The following is a 19983-nucleotide window of genomic DNA, read 5'->3' as shown; positions in this document are numbered from 1 at the left end:
GGCTTGAATACGGAGCTTATTTCCATCCGTACATACACCCATCCAATATCCATCCATCCATCCATCCATACAACCTATATCCATCCATCCATCCATCCATCCATCCAACCTATATCCATCCAGCCATCCATCCATCCATCCATCCATCCATACAACCTATATCCATCCATCCATCCATACAACCTATATCCATCCATCCATCCATACAACCTATATCCATCCATCCATCTATCCATCCATCCAACCTATATCCATCCATCCATCCATCCATACAACCTACATATATCCATCCATCCATCCATCCATCCATACAACCTATATCCATCCATCCATCCATACAACCTATATCCATCCATCCATACAACCTATATCCATCCATCCATCCAGCCATACAACCTATATCCATCCATCCATCCATCCATCATCCATTCATACAACCTATATCTATCCATACATCCATCCATACAACCTATATCCATCCATCCATCCATCCATACAACCTATATCCATCCATCCATTCATCCATACATCCATACATCCATCCATACAACCTATATCCATCCATCCATCCATCCATATAACCTATATCCATCCATCCATCCATCCATCCATACAACCTACATCCATCCATCCATCCATCCATACAACCTACATCCATCCATCCATCCATCCATACAACCTACATCCATCCATCCATCCATCCATCCATACAACCTATATCCATCCATCCATCCATCTATCCATACAACCTATATCCATCCATCCATCCATCTATCCATACAACCTATATCCATCCATCCATCCATCCATACAACCTATATCCATCCATCCATCCATCCATCCATCCATCCATACAACCTATATCCATCCATCCATCCATACAACCTCCCTCCCTCCCTCCCTCCCTCCCTCCATCCATCCGTCCGTCCGTCCATCCATCCCTCCAACTATCCATCCCTCCATCCATCCCTCCATTCCATCACATGGTTGCCTCTTTTTATCTGTTGTTATATCCTTAGAATGCCCAGAAGCGAGATAGACGTGTTCACGTGTGTTCACGTGTGTTCACGTGTGTTCACGTGTGTTCACGTGTGTTCACGTGTGTTCACGTGTGTTCACGTGTGTTCACGTGTGTTCACGTGTGTTCAGGCGTCCTTTAAATGATCCTTTCATCCAAATGTTGCCAGCAGCTGCAAATGAAGCTGCAGCCGTGGCGTACACGTCACTCATTGTTGGCCCGGGTCCCGTCTTTCAGGGTATTTAAGCCATCCCAGCAAATCCCTAAATCTCCTTCCCCAGCTGGATCGTGGTGGAGCTGCAGCCTGGAAGCCGAGGGCAGGTGCCTCCATGACTGGCGCCCGGGAGGAAGCACCAGCCCGGCAGCTTTGATTGGTGATACAATAGCATTAGCATAGCATACATTAGCCACCCGTCCCACCTGTTTGAGGCTCCGGTTGCCATGGAAACCTCTTTGTCAGAGTTGCAGTGTGTATTATAAAGAGGATGAAATCATGTAAAGAAGTAGATTGATTAAAGGCGGCGGCCACGCTGCTGCTCTCATCCGCACCATCATGCCAATCATCTCAGCGTCTTCTTTCTTTTGACTGCTTTATTTAAATGTAGCTTTTTTTTACAAAGAAAACATTTGAGTTATGACTTGAATTGCAGGATTAGCCACAGTAGCTAACAACATCATAACAAATGAACTCAACACGACTCCTTCCTATTTTGCAAAGATCTTCTGCTATAAAGTGTTTCCTTTCAATGCCATGGTCTGCACTTGCCAACGTGCTCAGCGACCATGCCAAACATGAACCAGGAGAAAGGACGCTGAGCTGGCATGTAAGCGGTCGGCGTGGGTGATAAAGTCCCACTTCCCCCACTTTGGGCCACCTGAGGACCTTCGGCCAGCCCGACACTTTTATTCCACCATGTTGTCATTATGCAAATGGGGCCGAGCGCCGACGGCGTGCAGGCAAATGCGAGGTGAGCCGGCCAAACAAAAGAAGAGTTTAGAGGGGACGTAAATGTTAAGCTCACCCGGAGGAACCAAATGTTGCGGCTGAAGACACATTTCCAATTGAGAGGAAGTCACTGAGGCCCTCGACAATGACTCATCTTCCAGATGCGAAGCTTTTATTGTCACCGCACACGCCGCCGTTCATCACGCCGCCCCGACATGATTGGCTCATTGGAGACCCACAAATGATGAGACAACCGGCCTCCGTTGTTACCGACTCCCTCAGCAGCAAACGAGAAAGGAATCGAAGACACAACACGGACAAGCCTACGGTTTCCTTTCCGCATCATAAGCGCCATAAAGCCATATGCTACCAAAAATGATCCAACATCATCCCTAATTTGCTCATCTGCATTTTATCTCCACCTGCTTCACGTCCCCATCTGGGTGGTCTACCTTGCAACACTCCACTACAAGGATCAACGTTCCTGCCAGCGCCGGTTTGGCTAGCCTAGCGGCCGCTATAGCTACATTATCGCTCCAATGCAAGATCCAAGATCCATACTTCCATAACATCACCTCACTCCCATCCCAAAGATCCATACTTCCATAACATCACCTCACTCCCATCCCAAAGATCCATACTTCCATAACATCTCCTCACTCCCATCCCAAAGATCCATACTTCCATAACATCTCCTCACTCCCATCCCAAAGATCCATACTTCCATAACATCTCCTCACTCCCATCCCAAAGATCCATACTTCCATAACATCTCCTCACTCCCATCCCAAAGATCCATACTTCCATCACATCTCCTCACTCCCATCCCAAAGATCCATACTTCCATAACATCTCCTCACTCCCATCCCAAAGATCCATACTTCCATAACATCTCCTCACTCCCATCCCAAAGATCCATACTTCCATAACATCTGCTCACTCCCATCCCAAAGATCCATACTTCCATAAGACCATGGTTAATTGGAACAGTTGAAGTAGCTACATGTACGTTTAAAAAGGTATATACTGTAGGGTACATACTGTAGGGTACATACTGTAGGGTACATACTGTAGGGTATATGTGTATTTGGAAGGGTTGAAGTAGTTGGTACGGTACATGTTTAAAAAGGTATATAGTAGGTATAGGTACATACTGTGTACATAATGTGTAATTGGAAGGGTTGAAGTAGCTACATGTGTTGCTATGGTACATGTTTAAAAAGGTATATAGTTATAGGTTATCACATGGTTTGTCTGGTATCAGGCCAGGTATCATGCCCCCAAATGTCAGTATCAGACAAACCATGTGATGAACTTATTATCACATACTATTTAATCATGAGCTTATTATCACGTAGTATTTATTCAAAAGACCATTTTGTTTCCAGAAAATGTTCAGTTTATTACAGGTATTATATGTAAACAGTGTAAACACAACAATTGCAAAAATATTTCAACAATAATATTTTATCAATAGTCTTATCTTATCAATGTCTGGCAATTAAAGTTCCATAAATCAAGTTTGGGTTTTTTGGTGACTGGAGAAGCACTAGGCACTAAGCACTCGTGTGCTGTTCTCTGATTGGTTGTTTCACGGGCACGATACCAGAGCAGCGCGCTCTGAGTGGACAGCTACGGGGGCTGATACTGGACATGGTTAAACTCTAGATTTTATCAGTATCACTGCCCTGGGCTTTGACACAGTATCATTACGGCCTTTTCCCGTACCAATGAATACTGTAGTATGTGATAATGTAGGTACATACTGTGTACATACGTGGCGTGTAGGAAGGGTGGAAGCGGGTGCATCTGCTCCTATGTTTGCCATCAAAAGTACGTCAGGAGAAGTTGAGCCTCCAGGAACGTGGCTGAGATCAAGAGATCGATATCGGCATTCTCCAAAGCATGTCCTTGGCCTTTGCGTGTAATATCTGTAATATCTGTAATATCATCTGTAATATCTGTAATATCTGTAATATCTGTAATATCTGTAATATGGTTCTCCAATTATTGCTTCTTGTTGCGGGCACACGTTGTTCAGGTGGGGTGGAAAGAATGTCCACACGTACGGTCCTACACCAAACCTACAGCAAGTCCAACCATCTTACCCAAGGCTAGGCCACACGGTCCCAGGAGGGCGGAGGATCCCGGCAGCAAACCTCAGGTTGGAGGACCATGGACGCTCTACCAGCTGAGCAAGAGTTCACTCTGAGCATTGCTGTCAGCATCTTGGTACTTTAGTTCCACAGCAAGACGCCATGAACAGAGTGAGCCCTCGTTAGTCATAGTCTCTTTGTCTGGGTGGGTGGAGGCGGGGCCGTGAGCATACACACAGAGGGCGGAAGAGTGGAACGCAGTAGAAATGATCATAGTAGATAGCAATATACTTTTCATACTTTCTACTTTTCTTTAGCGTATGCAATAATGTGCAGAAACCGAGGCCAACCAGAGGAAATGGGGCGTTTCCACAGAACATCGACTTCCTGTTCCGACCTCTTCAGCTGCCCGTTGAGGCAGCGTGGTAGTTCCACACCACTTGGCCCATAGGACCGTGTGTAGCGTAGCTGCTGCTACTTTGTCTTCTGCTTTGTCCTATTTGATCCTAGAATGACAACTTGATGGACGCTGACGGGTCCTGGATCACTTAGCATGTGCTAAGTGCTAATCTATGCTAATCAAGGCTAATCAAGGCTTGCTCATCATCACATGCTATCCATGCCACAAAGATGCACGTCACCACGATAAGAAGATGCTCTTACCTTCCATGACGTAGACCAGCGAGCCCACATCGCCCTCCTTGATGATGCAACTGTCCTTCCCGTACTCCACCGGATACATGCAGTCCACGATCTCTTGGATCTGCGACAGCTCCAGGTTCTTCATGAAGTCGTTGTCTAGGATGGCCTCTTTGATCAGATCTTTGGACCTTCGGATGAAGGGAACAGATGTTAGCCATGATGTTAGCCATGATGTTAGCCATGATGTTCATGCTGTTAGCCACATGCAAATGCCAACCACTAGACGAGAAGACACGGATGCCAACCAAGACCACGTCCTGACTAGAGGACACGGATGCCAACCAAGACCACGTCCTGACTAGAGGACACGGATGCCAACCAAGACCATGTCCTGACTAGAGGACACGGATGCCAACCAAGACCACGTCCTGACTAGAAGACACGGATGCCAACCAAGACCACGCCTGACTAGAAGACACGGATGCCAACCAAGACCACGCCTGACTAGAAGACACGGATGCCAACCAAGACCACGTCCTGACTAGAGGACACGGATGCCAACCAAGACCACGTCCTGGAGCCCTCCTACATCTCCATAAGTCGGCCACTACTGTTTCTCATCTCACCTCTTCTCATTCAACTTGGTCCTTCTCATTGGACTAAGTTTTTTATGATCATCTCGCCCCCCTTATCTCAAGCGTGTATCTCATCTGACTCACTGTATGTCAGCTCGTGAGCTCGGATGAGATCATGAGACCAGACGAGATGGAAGCCCATCAAAGGAGATGAGAAGACAGGCGGGGCTGAGATAAGCTAGCTTCACTATGAGCTAGCGATGCCGGCATCTCCGGTGGTCATGTGACATCTCTGGCTGCAATGCCAGCATCGCCCGGCCTCATCAGGCTCCTGAGAATGCAGCGTGACACTGAAACCGCGTCTTGGGGGTTGGGGGGGGTCACGCCCGCCGTCTTTTTACAGCCGCGGGGCTCGGGGGCTGATTTTACCGTGACAGCTCCCTCGTGGAAGACGTGATGTTTTGCTGAGGTTAGCGGGTCAGACGCTGGCTTTCAAGCTCACACTGGAAACCCCCCCCCCCCTCCGAGATGTCATCGCTGGGCCTGGGGGGGCCACAGTGAGCAGCACACCCCAATAAAGAGCAAGGATGATGTATTTGACCGCCTCCACTCGGCCAGCCTTTCCTTAAAAGGACAAAATATGCTGCTGGGGGGCAAGAAAGAGGCGTGGCCTAAGAATAAGGCTTGTGGGGAATAGGAGCAGCTGGGGGAGACGATGGACGTGTGAGGAGCACCAGCGGGCCTTGGAGGCAAGACGGGAACGCCACAACACCATCATCATCATCATCATCACCACTAGCCAATGAGCAAACATACTTCAGCAAACATTCTACTAGGAAATGATTTCACCAAGAAATACTGGGAGTATAAGTACTACTACTCCGTGAAAAAGGCCTTCATGATGTTTCCACCCCAGCAGAAACTATTATTCACGTAGACAGAAAATGCCTGGCCTGCCCCCCCACCCCCCACCCCCCCGGGAGCAGAAGCACATTTACGACTACTTTCAACAATCCTTCCAGTACTTTCCCGGAGGAAATGAACGCACTTGGAACTTTGAGCTTCAAAGTCCAGAGGTGACTTTCTTTCCGCTCCTTAGGAGCCAGCCCATGGTTCCATCCAGGAAGTGTCGACTGTTTGCGTCCCTATTGTCGTATTCCTGGGATGGCGGAATGTTCAATCTGGGTGATATGACCAGGAATGACGACTCTGACGCTGCAGGGCGATCACGAGGCACTCGTGGGACGAGACCTGACGACCTGACACGCCATTGGCTCGATGAAATGTTTCAACATGAGAAAAGTACAAGGAAAATACATACAGTACGACCATATACTGCAATGTACTCCTTTCTACTACGTTACCCTGTATTGCTCCTCACCAGGCTACACCCTTCTGCACTCTGTGTATGCTCCGCCCCCTCCCACCACACCGTACGACTGACAAGAGGCTCACTCTGTGCATGTCGTTGTTCTATGCAACCAAGGTGATGACAGCAATGAACCCTCTTCCTGAAATCTTGTCACGTTTTAATCTTGCCAGATGTTGCGCCCCCCTCCCCCATAAAATATACATCTGTAAGCAATGTGCTTACACAGTGCGTGTTAAAGAGGGGCGTGTCCGGCGTGCTCTTGCATTTATTGATGGAAGTGCAGCAAGGACCGCCCCCATCAAGTCAGCGTTGTATCATCATGACGACCTTCCGAGCTGTGAATGAATGTCTTCTCTTTCTTTGTCTCCCCAGCACTGACGGTTCTATCTCAGCCACCTCGTTGGCGGCATCATGTGCTCCTGCTGCCCCCCCCCCAAGAAGACAGCACTCTATTTGGGGAATGAGAGTAGATATTGTTTTCACTTCTTTAAAATACATATTGCATAAAGCTGTACAGGGATCTGTCTCTTAGCAACTGCTGTGCTAGCAAATGCATTAGCTGCCTTAAAAATAGACACAAACCTAAGCGCTTCTACCTCTTACTTACCTTCCGTTTCCTGCTTAGCAACACAAACTTTACCTTCTAACTCAACCCACTGCTGGTTTCACTCCATGGACCCCCGGGGAAAACGCCATGTATCTTATAACTCTCGTATAAGTCCTACACGTAACTCTCGTATAAGTCCTACACGTAACTCTCGTATAAGTCCTACACGTAACTCTCGTATAAGTCCTACACGTAACTCTCGTATAAGTCCTACACGTAACTCTCGTATAAGTCCTACACGTAACTCTCACATAAGTCCTACACGTAACTCTCGTATAAGTCCTACACGTAACTCTCGTATAAGTCCTACATGTAACTCTCGTATAAGTCCTACACGTAACTCTCGTATAAGTCCTACACGTAACTCTCGTATAAGTCCTACACGTAACTCTCGTATAAGTCCTACACGTAACTCTCGTATAAGTCCTACACGTAACTCTCGTATAAGTCCTACACGTAACTCTCGTATAAGTCCTACACGTAACTTAGTGCTCCTGAACCGTGTGGCACCATGACCATCACTTCCTAATATCTACTGCTCTTCTCACAGGGACTTCTAGTGTCTGCACCCCTGGAGTAGCATGGGCAAATATTACTACCAGTACAGGAATACTACTAACCCTACTACCAGTAATACCATGACATGACTACTAGTCCAGGAGTACTACCAGGAGGGGGAGTAGCCACCTGCTGCGGCCCAGCAAGGTGCACTGTAGTCGGGCAGAGGCTCCAGCAGCTGCTGTGATGCCATGGAGGTCTGGCCAAGCGTTTGCATGTTCAAAGGTTTCAGGTGGCTCCTTGGTTTCCCATCAATGGAAGCGTTGAGGAATGTGAATGTGAAATGTTTTCCTAAAAAAGTGAATGTTTGTGTCCAAGTGAGCTGAGGGGAAAAAAGGACAGGCAGGAGAAAAAAAGGAGCGCTTGCTTTGCTCACCTGTACAGTACAGGTGATCTCGCCTCATTGGAGTATTTAAAGATGAGCAATTTGTAATGTTATTGCATTGATGAATATGATGACATCATCCCTAACATCAGCCCAGGGATGATGGTGAGATGGAGATATTTCATTTCTTTGACGCAGAGAGAGAGGTGGTGTCCACCATGCGGTCCCTTCGGCTGAGCAGATCATAGATGCAAGATGGTGACGTGCAGAGAACAAGCTGATGCAAGAAGCCAAAGTGAGCATGATGAAAGTGGTACATCTTAAAAGTAGAGAGAGAGAGAGAGAGAGAGAGAGAGAGAGAGAGAGAAAGAGAAAGAGAGGGGGGGCCTCCAAGCCAAATGTGAAGGTAAACATAGACGGAGGGCCTGCGAAGACTCCCTGTCAGCCAATGGCAGCTTGTTTAAACACGCTTTGGCACACTCCAGCCTTTCAAACACTTTCATCTAAATCTGCTGCCAGCTTGTGGAAAATTCTCCCTGCACGGCATCAAACCCGCACGCTCTTCCTGGAAGACCCTGCACGGGACTTGAGCACCGAGTGACATGTCACCCGCCAGCAGGAGACAGCAGCGTGGTCGGTCATGTGACCCCTTGAAAGTAGCACCTCATTGTCCACTGCTCCACCGTCCCAGCCCATCAACCAACCAACACACCCAGGGCTGTCACAATACACCCACTTCACCAGACCAACCAACCAACCAACCAACTAGCAAAACTATCAACAAAGTAAACAACCAACCAACTAGCTAACCAATCAACCAACCAACTAGCTACTACGGGTGCCTCTACCTATGGGTGCTCCCATCCTACGGGTGCTCCCATCCTCCTATCCTACAGGTGCTCCTGCAGGTCCTACAGGTGCTCCTATTCCACATGTGGTCCTATTCCACATGTGGTCCTATTCCACATGTGGTCCTACAGGTGGTCCTATTCCACATGTGGTCCTACAGGTGGTCCTATTCCACATGTGGTCCTACAGGTGGTCCTATTCCACATGTGGTCCTACAGGTGGTCCTATTCCACATATGGTCCTACAGGTGGTCCTATTCCACATGTGGTCCTACAGGTCGTCCCACAGGTGGTCCAGCTGCTGCGCCTCCAGCAGGATTACGCACCATGAAGAAAAGAGCAACGATCGGCGAGTAAGAAAGCAAAGCGCCGACAGACAGCGGGGGCACCTACTGGGTACTTTTGGGGTAGAAAGGCAGCGTGACGTGGCTGAGATCGTGGATGTCGAAGGCGGTGGGCTCTGCCGAGATGGCCTGCCTCTTGGTGCGCTGCTGCTCCGAGTGCAGCTCGCTCTGCTTGTGGACCTGCTGCGTTGCGGGTTTGATGACCGAGCGGTACTTGTCCAGCTCGTTCTGCAGCCTCTGGATCAGCTCGTCTTTCTGGTCCAGCTCCAGCTCCAGCTCGTCGATGAGCGCGTCCCGCTGGCGAAGCTCCTCGATCTTCTCCTGGAGCGCGTACTGCAGGTCGCGCAGGGTGCCCATGGTTCGGGGACAACTTGTCACGCTCGGGTGTCTGTCCTCGCTCCTCTGCCACGTCGCCGGCAAACTTTATCCGGCATCGACAGCCCCGGTGCCCCCCCTCGTACCACCGCCGCCACCCCTTCTGCGTCACGGCACTCGCTGGCGGATGTCGGCCGTTTACGCGGAGCTATGCGCGCTCAATCCCGCCGCCGACATGCCGGGCTCCGTCCCGACCGCGCAAACTTTCTCTCTCCGTCTCCCTCCCTCCGCTTCTCTCTTTCCGGCTGCCGCGCGCGTCAGGCGGGGAGTGCATGGAGAGAAGGGCGCCTACAGGAATCCGAGGCGCGGTGCAGCCGGAACCAACTGTCATGCACACGACCCCCCCCCCCCCCCCTCTCATTTCCTGCAAAAACTCACCCATTCTACACCTTCAGTCACTGTGGGCTAAATAATGCACAGCCACGAATAACTTGTATACATACAGTAGATGCAGTACTTATACAGCATCATATATACATCATAGTATATATGTAGGCAGTAGCTAAAACATACATATACTACAGTATCATATACTTTATATGATATATATGACATGTATCATATATATCATATATGATACATGTCATGGCAGTAGCTAAAACATACTACAGTATCATATATATGATATGATATATATGACATGTATCATATATATGTAGGCAGTAGCTAAAACATACATATACTACAGTATCATATATATGATATGATATATATGACATGTATCATATATGATATGTAGGCTGTAGCTAAAACATACATATACTACAGTATCATATATATGATATGATATATATGACATGTATCATATATGATATGTAGGCTGTAGCTAAAACATACATATACTACAGTATCATATATATGATATGATATATATGACATGTATCATATATGATATGTAGGCTGTAGCTAAAACATACATATACTACAGTATCATATATATGATATGATATATATGACATGTATCATATATATGTAGGCAGTAGCTAAAACATACATATACTACAGTATCATACATATGATATGATATAGTATATGACATGTATCATATATGATATGTAGGCTGTAGCTAAAACATACATATACTACAGTATCATATATATGATATGATATATATGACATGTATCATATGTGATATGTAGGCAGTAGCTAAAACATACATATACTACAGTATCATATATATGATATGATATATATGACATGTATCATATATGATATGTAGGCTGTAGCTAAAACATACATATACTACAGTATCATATATATGATATGATATATATGACATGTATCATATATGATATGTAGGCTGTAGCTAAAACATACATATACTACAGTATCATATATATGATATGATATATATGACATGTATCATATATGATATGTAGGCTGTAGCCATGTTTGCTGATATGATTCTATCTGAATGGGAAGCTGATACCAAGACTGGATGAGACATGAGGTGAGCTGATGGAAATGATGGAGTTACACTAAATTGCTCCTAAAGACTGGTTAGCGTGCAGGCCTCGCAGCTAGGACACCCGAGTTCAATTCCACCCTCAGCCATCTCTGTGTGGAGTTTGCATGTTCTCCCCGTGCATGTGTGGGTTTTCTCTGGGTACTCCGGTTTCCTCCCCCCATTCTAAAACCATGATAGCTTCATTGCCCCCCCCCCCCTGAAATTGTCCATAGGTATGAATGTGGGTGGGAATGGTTGTTTGTCTATATGTGCCCTGGGATTGGCTGGCCACCAGTCCAGGGTGGACCCGCCTCTCCCCAAGACAGCTGGGATAGGCTCCAGCACCCCTGCGACCCTCGTGAGGATAAGCCATAGAAAATGAATGAATGAAAGAATGGATGGATGGATGGATGGATGGATGCTCCAGAACAATCCCATGCTCCGCCACTAGATGGCCCTCTATCCGCCCGTTGCCATTCATTAGCGGGGTTCCGTGACACGCCGGGCCCAGTAAAGGGAGGCAGCCACTGCTTTGGATGTTCTTGTCTTTTCTGAGGGTTACAGACACATCCTTCTCCCACCAAGGCCTTCTTCATTCATTCCCGTTGTGGGACAAAGCATCCACGCCGGCGCCACAAAACGTCCCAACATTTGTCCTCTCGTCTTGTTTGTCCGCACACATCCCTGAAGTCATCTGCCGGCAATCAGCTGAGCACAAATAAGGTGTCAAGGCCGATCAGATGGGACGGAGAGTTAGTGGGCGTCCGAATAAAATGAGACAAGGAGAGAAGAAGCAGGGAACCATGTGACCACACAGGAAGAAGACGGAAGAGCACAGCTGCCCTCTAGCGGTGAATTAAAGGATCAGCAGCAAGAGGGTGGCGGCCAGGCGTCACGTGGTTACAAGCGAGGATGGGCAGAGGAGGACGAAGGGCTTCCCATCTGTGTCTGCTACTTCACGACCTTTGTGTGCTTCTGCCGTGGCCCTCAGTGCCGTGGCCCTCAGTGCCGTGGCCCTCAGTGCCGTGGCCCTCAGTGCCGTGGCCCTCAGTGCCGTGGCCCTCAGTGCCGTGGCCCTCAGTGCCGTGGCCCTCAGTGCCGTGGCCCTCAGTGCCGTGGCCCTCAGTGCCGTGGCCCTCAGTGCCGTGGCCCTCAGTGCCGTGGGCCCGCCTCCTCTGGTGACCTAAGACCTCACGCCAAATGTCCCCATGGGCCGTCACCACCAACGTGACCGCGGACTTCCTCTCCTTGCTGACGCCATCAGGACAGACCACAGGCCTCAGGTCACCTGGGCCGGCTTCAGAAGCTTCGTAGAGGCGGGGGCATCCACCCCCATCCTCATGCCACCCTAAAAAGGGCACACCTAGCGGGCCACACGGGAGACCCCAGTGGCCACGCCCTCCCCTGCAAGTCCCGATCCGTCCATCAAATCGCTCCCATGCCTGCTCTCCTCCTGGTCCATGCCAAAGCCGGTCACAGACTGGCCTTCGCCTCGCCCACGGCTCACGCTGGCACACCAGCCGCCCCCGCTCGCTTCAGGCCAGGCGGAGGAGGAGGAGCCACACAGACAGCCACTGGCAGCGACCTAATGTGCAACACACACCCCTGACACCCACCCCCCCGTGCCAACCACCCATGACAGCCACCCAGCCATGACACTACATATAGATATAGATATAGATATAGATATAGATATAGATATAGATATAGATATAGATATAGATATAGATATAGATATAGATATAGATATAGATATAGATATAGATATAGATATAGATATATGTGGAGTGTGTCGCTGAGGGGTGATGGTGGTCCTGCAGCCCAAGCAGGTGAGAAGCAGGTGAGAAGCAGGTGAGAAGCAGGTGAGAAGCAGGTGAGAAGCAGGTGAGCTCCAGATGGTGTACAAATGACCTATAGAGTCAAGAGGCGGGGCCAAAGAAAAGTTGATCTCAGCAGGCGCCCCCGGCATCAAACATCCTGTCACGATGAAAAAAGCCCACTCGCCGTCCTTCAAAGCACCTCTGGGCTTTCAATTTCACCTCCCTAACATCCCAGCTCAGCCTTTTTCCGATGCCGATCAATAGAAAGAGGATCCGTTGCTCCATGTTGCCGTAATCCGATGAGCGGAGCCCGCCACCGACGGCTGGTGCCAGCGGATAAATAGATCCTTCTTCCACTGCGGCCTGACAGAGCAGGGGGTCCCCAACATGGGCAGTTTGACACATTTTCATTTTTTGGGTGTATTTTCAGGTGGGTGGAGTTTGGCCAAAAAGAGGCTCCTAATGAATGTACATAATGAGATGCCCCAATTTGGCTTGAATATTGCAAGTTAGGACACCTGAGGGGAAATATGAATTTGATTTATAAACCCTATCATATGTAACAGGTGCTACCTGTGTGCTAGGGGGCGTTACAAAGGTAATATTTGCTGTATTTGTGTGTTAGATGGCATTACAAACGTGATATTGGGTATATTTGTTTGTTAGATGGTGTTACAAACGTGATATTGGGTATATTTGTGTGTTAGATGGCGTTACAAAGGTGATTATTGGGTATATTTGTGTGTTAGATGGTGTTACAAAGGTGATATTGGGTATATTTGTGTGTTAGATGGCGTTACAAAGGTGATATTGGGTATATTTGTGTGTTAGATGGTGTTACAAAGGTGATATTGGGTATATTTGTGTGTTAGATGGCGTTACAAAGGTGATATTGGGTATATTTGTGTGTTAGATGGCATTACAAAGGTGATATTGGGTATATTTGTGTGTTAGATGGTGTTACAAAGGTGATTATTGGGTATATTTGTGTTAGATGGTGTTACAAAGGTGATTATTGGGTATATTTGTGTGTTAGATGGTGTTACAAAGGTGATATTGGGTATATTTGTGTGTTAGATGGCGTTACAAAGGCGATATTGGGTATATTTGTTTGTTAGATGGCGTTACAAAGGTGATATTGGGTATATTTGTTTGTTAGATGGCGTTACAAAGGTGATATTGGGTATATTTGTGTGTTAGATTGTGTTACAATGCAGATATTGGGTGCATTGTGTGTTTCATTGCGTTACAAAGTTGATATTAGGTGTATTTGTGTGTTAGACGGCGTTACAAAGGTGATATTTGACGTATCTGTGTGTTAGATGGCGTTACAAAGGTGATATTTGACGTATCTGTGTGTTAGATGGCGTTACAAAGGTGATATTTGACGTATATGTGTGTTAGATGGCGTTACAAAGGTGATATTTGGTGTATTTGTGTGTTAGATGGCGTTAGAAAAGTGATATTTGGTGTATTTGTGTGTTAGACGGCGTTACAAAGGTGATATTTGGTGTATTTGTGTGTTAGATGGCGTTACAAAATGGTGATATTTGGTGTATTTGTGTGTTAGATGGCGTTACAAACGTGATATTTGGTGAATTTCGTTTGGATGCCGTTACAAACGTGATATTGGGTGCTGGATGGCGTTACAAACGTGATATTTGGGGCATTTGTGTGTTAGACGCCGTTACAACTGTGATATTTGGCGTGTTTGTGAGTTGCATGGCGTTACAAAGGAGATATTTGGCATATTTGTGTGTTAGACGGCATTACAAAGGTGATATTTGGTGAATTTTGGTTGGAGGCCGTTACAAAGGTGATATTGTGTGTATTTGTGTGTTAGACGGCGTTACAAAGGTGATATTTCTTCGGAAGACATCAGGACGTTTGGCGTCCGCCAGGTCACGTGACCAGACGTAGGTGGAAAAGGCAGGAAGCATCTGGTCCAACACGGTGCAAGTCTTCTAATGGAGTATTAAATATCCTCAGACATGCACTCGGGCTACTAAAAGCCAATAATGCATCACACTTCCTCCGGCCTGGGCCCCCGGGGGCCCCGGTGATGGATCGGATCAATTAGGAGCTCTTGGACGAGCTGCGTCATCGGCGAGGAGAATGGAAGCTCCGCTCCATTCATCCCAAACCAAACGTTAAGCCAGAGAAGAAAGTTGCGACCCACGGCGGCATCGGGGTGCACGTTGGCACGCCGGGGGGGGGGGGGGGGACTTACCGGTCTGACTTGGCATATTTCCGGAAGGTCTGTCTCGACAGGTCCTGGTGGGTCTGCGGTTCGGCCGAGATGCCCTGAGCCCGCCGGGTCCTCGGCCCGATAAGTTGTGCGCTGGGAAGAACCGACTGACATTTGTGAAGCTTCCTCTTCAGCTCCTGGATCTCCTCCTCCCGGTCCGACAGGCGCCGCTCCAAGTCCCGGATCCTCTCCTCTTTGAGCAGCAGGACCTTGGCGAAGTCCTCCTCCAGCTCACCCATGCTGGCTTCTTCACAACTTTTTCCTCGGCTTTGTTTGCCCCTCCTCCCAAAAGGCTCCACACGGACGGACGCCGACACGAACGCGCAGGCGGGGTGGCGATGCTCCGCGTGGAAAATCCCCCCAAGGCTCCCGTCCTTCACTCCTCCTCTGGCCGGCTCCACTCGGTAGGATCGGCCCGGCGAGCTGCTCCTCAACCGATCAGCGACCGCCGGAACCTGGCAGCCGAGCGGGGTGGGAGGGGGTGGGGAGGGGCTGGTCGGGGTGGGGTGGGTGGGGAGGGGGTGGGGGGTGTAGCGATGATGTCTCATTGAGAAAACCAATGACAGCAGCTCTTCCTCCTCCTCCTCCTCCTCTTCCTCCCTGCAAGGGGACGAAAACACTTGTTTATAGAGCGCGTGCACAGACTTAGTGCACGTCACGTACTGTGCCTTTAATAGTTGGCTGCTTGTTCTAGTACACACATACTGTAGTATCCATACACGGAGCATGCAGTACACTGTAGTATCTGATACACAGAGCATGCAGTACACAGAAGTATCCCATAGACAGAACATGCAATACACTGTGGTATCCAATACACAGAGTATGTTTGTGCAGTATGGTGATGTGCAGTATAATTATGTTTGTGCAATATGATAATGTGCAGTATGATGTTTGTGCAATATGATGATGTTTGTGTAGTATGATGACACCTGTGCAGTATGATGTTTGTGCAATATGATGATGTTTGTGTAGTATGATGACACCTGTGCAGTATGATGTTTGTGCAGTATGATGACGGGCAGTATAAAGACATTTGTGCAGTATGATGATGTTTGTGCAGTATGATGATACCTGTGCAGTGATGTGATGATGGCCGTACACATTGATGCTTCGGCCAATGAAGCAAGATGGGAAGAGTTTTATGTTGCTAATTAGCATAGCGACGTACTTTGCCGGCATGACTTGTGGAGAGGTTGGTACCGAGTACATCTCAGGCTGCTTCGTCTTGATTCATCTCTTTTTTTTTTTTTACACGCTACTGTCTAAATCCGTTTCAGTTATGAAGAGCTGGGGGGGCGGTGGGGGGGGGGGTTAAAAATAGAGAAGATTTTCTGTATTTCCCCCTCCGGTCTGCCACTTGGCCTCTGGTCTTCATCCAGCCTCTTATTAGCCCCGCATTCAACATTTACTGACTTTACGACACATTATTCCACCCCTAATTCTTGGATATATCCACGGAATATCAGCGTGATATCCGTGAGTCTTTGGCGTCTCCAGGTGACTGCCAGGATTGGAAGGCAAGGAAAGGAAGAACAAGTAAATACATGAATTATGCATGCACCAGCGCTCGTGATGATAATGACGCTGCTAAATTATGACTCACCTTCTGTGACCCCTGTCATATGGGGGGGGGGGGGGGGCAAGGGTGCACTCGCAAGGCAGCGTCCTATTCATGAAAAAGCCATTCATACTCTTTAAACCATGTTTTCCATGGAATTGTTTGAATTTGAATGCTATTGAACTCATATCATCAACGATACATGCCCATCTGTGTACTGTGTACACACTACTACTACATCATCTACCACAAAGACGTTTACATCTACAAGTACAAGGTATCATCCGGGCCCATTCAGATGGTATCGTGCCGTATCTTCCGGGCCCATTCAGATGGTATCGTGCCGTATCATCCAGGCCCAAGTAGATGGTATCGTGCCATATCATCCGGGCCCATTCAGATTGTATCGTGCCGTATCTTCCGGGCCCATTCAGATGGTATCGTGCCGTATCATCCGGGCCCATTCAGATGGTATCGTGCCGTATCATCCGGGCCCAAGTAGATGGTATCGTGCCGTATCATCCAGGCCCAAGTAGATGGTATCGTGCCGTATCATCCGGGCCCAAGTAGATGGTATCGTGCCGTATCATCCGGGCCCAAGTAGATGGTATCGTGCCGTATCATCCGGGCCCATTCAGATGGTATCGTGCCGTATCATCCAGGCCCATTCAGATGGTATCGTGCCGTATCATCCGGGCCCATTCAGATGGTATCGTTGGTGTGAGGAAGGCGTTTATTTGCGGACTGCTAGAAATGCAGCAGCGCCGGTTCGTGCACGATACGGGTCACATCCCAAAGAAAGAAGCAGGGTGGTCTCTTGTTTGTTGGCCTTGGGGGACGGATCATCTTACAGGGGGGGGGGGGGGGCAGGTGTTAAGTCATGGCTTTCCTGGAAGACGAGCAGTTAGAGGGGCGGGACCAGGGGCGTGTTCCATCTTTACCAGCACGCACGTGACAGGCACCACATGCACGGGCGAACAGGGGGGATGTGACACACGGCATCGAACACATCATCAGTTTTAATGTCCTCAATGACAAACTGCAGGAATTCTCCAACTCCAACAGCAGCTCTCTTCTCCAGCAGGTATCAGCAGCTGTGTGCTGGCCATGTGTTGAAGGAATAGATTTGCTCATCAGCCACAACCACACTCATCATCTTCATCTCCTGGTGCCTTCCAAGGCTGAAGATCAAAGGAGGCAGCTCCGTAATGGGACAGCCCGACTCCTCCTCCATGTCCGTCCGGTGAGCGCATATGAAGCCCGTCGTTATCGGCTGGACGGTTCTTTCTGGATCTGCCGTCCCTGGAGGCGTGAGACCCGAACAGGCGAGAAGTTTTTACATGTTTCTCTACTTTCCAGCAAGTCCAAGAAAAGAAGGCGTGGAAGCAGGTTGCCAGATGCAGTCACATTGTAACATGATCTCTTATTCCGGCCCGCTGATCGATCGCCGGCGTTGCACGGGAGACAGGAAATGGATTTAGCAATCACGCTCCCGATACTTGCTTTCTTTCAACATTCACACGGGTAGATTCCTTGTTGCATGGCTGGGGGGCGGGGCGGGGGCGGGATGGCTCGGCATTCCTGTGCTCCTCCAGGTGTGCGGCCAAGGCCGTGCTTTAAAACGACGGCGTCAGGTTGGGATTGGATGCATTTGGGGGCAGCCGACGGGCCTTTGATCTCATCTCAGCATCCACCTCAGGACACTCAACGTTCAAACCAGTCCAAAGACTCATGAAGAAAGAACTTCATCATCCTCATGTTAGCTTAGCACTCCTCATGCGCTCATCCTCATGTTAGCTTAGCGCTCCTCATGCCATCATCCTCATGTTAGCTTAGCACTCCTCATGCGCTCATCCTCATGTTAGCTTAGCGCTCCTCATGCCATCATCCTCATGTGAGCTTAGCACTCCTCATGCCATCATCCTCATGTTAGCTTAGCACTCCTCATGCCATCATCCTCATGCCATCATCCTCATGTTAGCTTAGCACTCCTCATGCCATCATCCTCATGTTAGCTTAGCACTCCTCATGCCATCATCCTCATGTTAGCTTAGCACTCCTCATGCCATCATCCTCATGTTAGCTTAGCACTCCTCATGCCATCATCCTCATGTTAGCTTAGCACTCCTCATGCCATCATCCTCATGTTAGCTTAGCACTCATACACTCATCTTCATGTTAGCTTAGCACTCCTCATGCGCTCATCCTCATGTTAGCTTAGCACTCATACGCTCATCCTCATGTTAGCTTAGCGCTCCTCATGCGCTCATCCTCATGTTAGCTTAGCGCTCCTCATGCCATCATCCTCATGTTAGCTTAGCACTCCTCATGCCATCATCCTCATGTTAGCTTAGCACTTCTCATATGCTCATCCTCATGTTAGCTTAGCACTCCTCATGCCATCATCCTCATGTTAGCTTAGCACTTCTCATATGCTCATCCTCATGTTAGCTTAGCACTCCTCATGCCATCATCCTCATGTTAGCTTAGCACTCATACACTCATCCTCATGTTAGCTTAGCACTCCTCATGCCATCATCCTCATGTTAGCTTAGCACTCCTCATGCCATCATCCTCATGTTAGCTTAGCACTCATACACTCATCCTCATGTTAGCTTAGCACTCCTCATGCGCTCATCCTCATGTTAGCTTAGCACTCATACGCTCATCCTCATGTTAGCTTAGCACTCCTCATGCCATCATCCTCATGTTAGCTTAGCACTCCTCATGCCATCATCCTCATGTTAGCTTAGCACTTCTCTTGCCATCATCGTCATGTTAGCTTAGCACTTCTCATATGCTCATCCTCATGTTAGCTTAGCACTCCTCATGCCATCATCCTCATGTTAGCTTAGCACTTCTCATATGCTCATCCTCATGTTAGCTTAGCACTCCTCATGCCATCATCCTCATGTTAGCTTAGCACTCATACACGCATCCTCATGTTAGTTTAGCACTCCTCATGCCATCATCCTCATGTTAGCTTAGCACTCCTCATGCCATCATCCTCATGTTAGCTTAGCACTCCTCATACACTCATCTTCATGTTAGCTGAGCACTCCTCATACGCTCATCCTCATGTTAGCTTAGCACTCCTCATGCCATCATCCTCATGTTAGCTTAGCACTCCTCTTGCCATCATCCTCATGTTAGCTTAGCACTTCTCATATGCTCATCCTCATGTTAGCTTAGCACTCCTCA

General features: G+C 48.3%; 1 protein-coding gene across 2 annotated transcripts in view; it reads right to left on the bottom strand.

The window, feature by feature from the left end:
• The window catches only part of LOC131108124 (cGMP-dependent protein kinase 1), a 54770-nt gene extending 39096 nt beyond the window's left edge, over positions 1 to 15674 (bottom strand). Inside the window, exons 1-2 of one of the 2 annotated variants that reach the window (XM_058058921.2) lie at positions 15204 to 15674; positions 4724 to 4890 (exon numbers count right to left, since the gene is read on the bottom strand). In XM_058058921.2, coding sequence (XP_057914904.2) covers positions 4724 to 4890; positions 15204 to 15460 — 424 coding nt within the window. In that variant the 5' untranslated portion in view covers positions 15461 to 15674. Of the gene's footprint in view, positions 1 to 4723; positions 4891 to 9380; positions 9927 to 15203 lie in introns of those variants that run through there. The other variant, XM_058058920.2, reaches the window with a different exon arrangement.
• Positions 15675 to 19983: the final 4309 nt, after the last annotated feature.

Source organism: Doryrhamphus excisus, linkage group LG20 (genome assembly GCF_037039965.1).
Source record: "Doryrhamphus excisus strain RoL-2023G ecotype Guam linkage group LG20, RoL_Dexc_Guam_v1.1, whole genome shotgun sequence".
Lineage (NCBI taxonomy): Eukaryota > Metazoa > Chordata > Actinopteri > Syngnathiformes > Syngnathidae > Doryrhamphus > Doryrhamphus excisus.
This window is presented reverse-complemented; position numbering and strand designations above follow the sequence as displayed.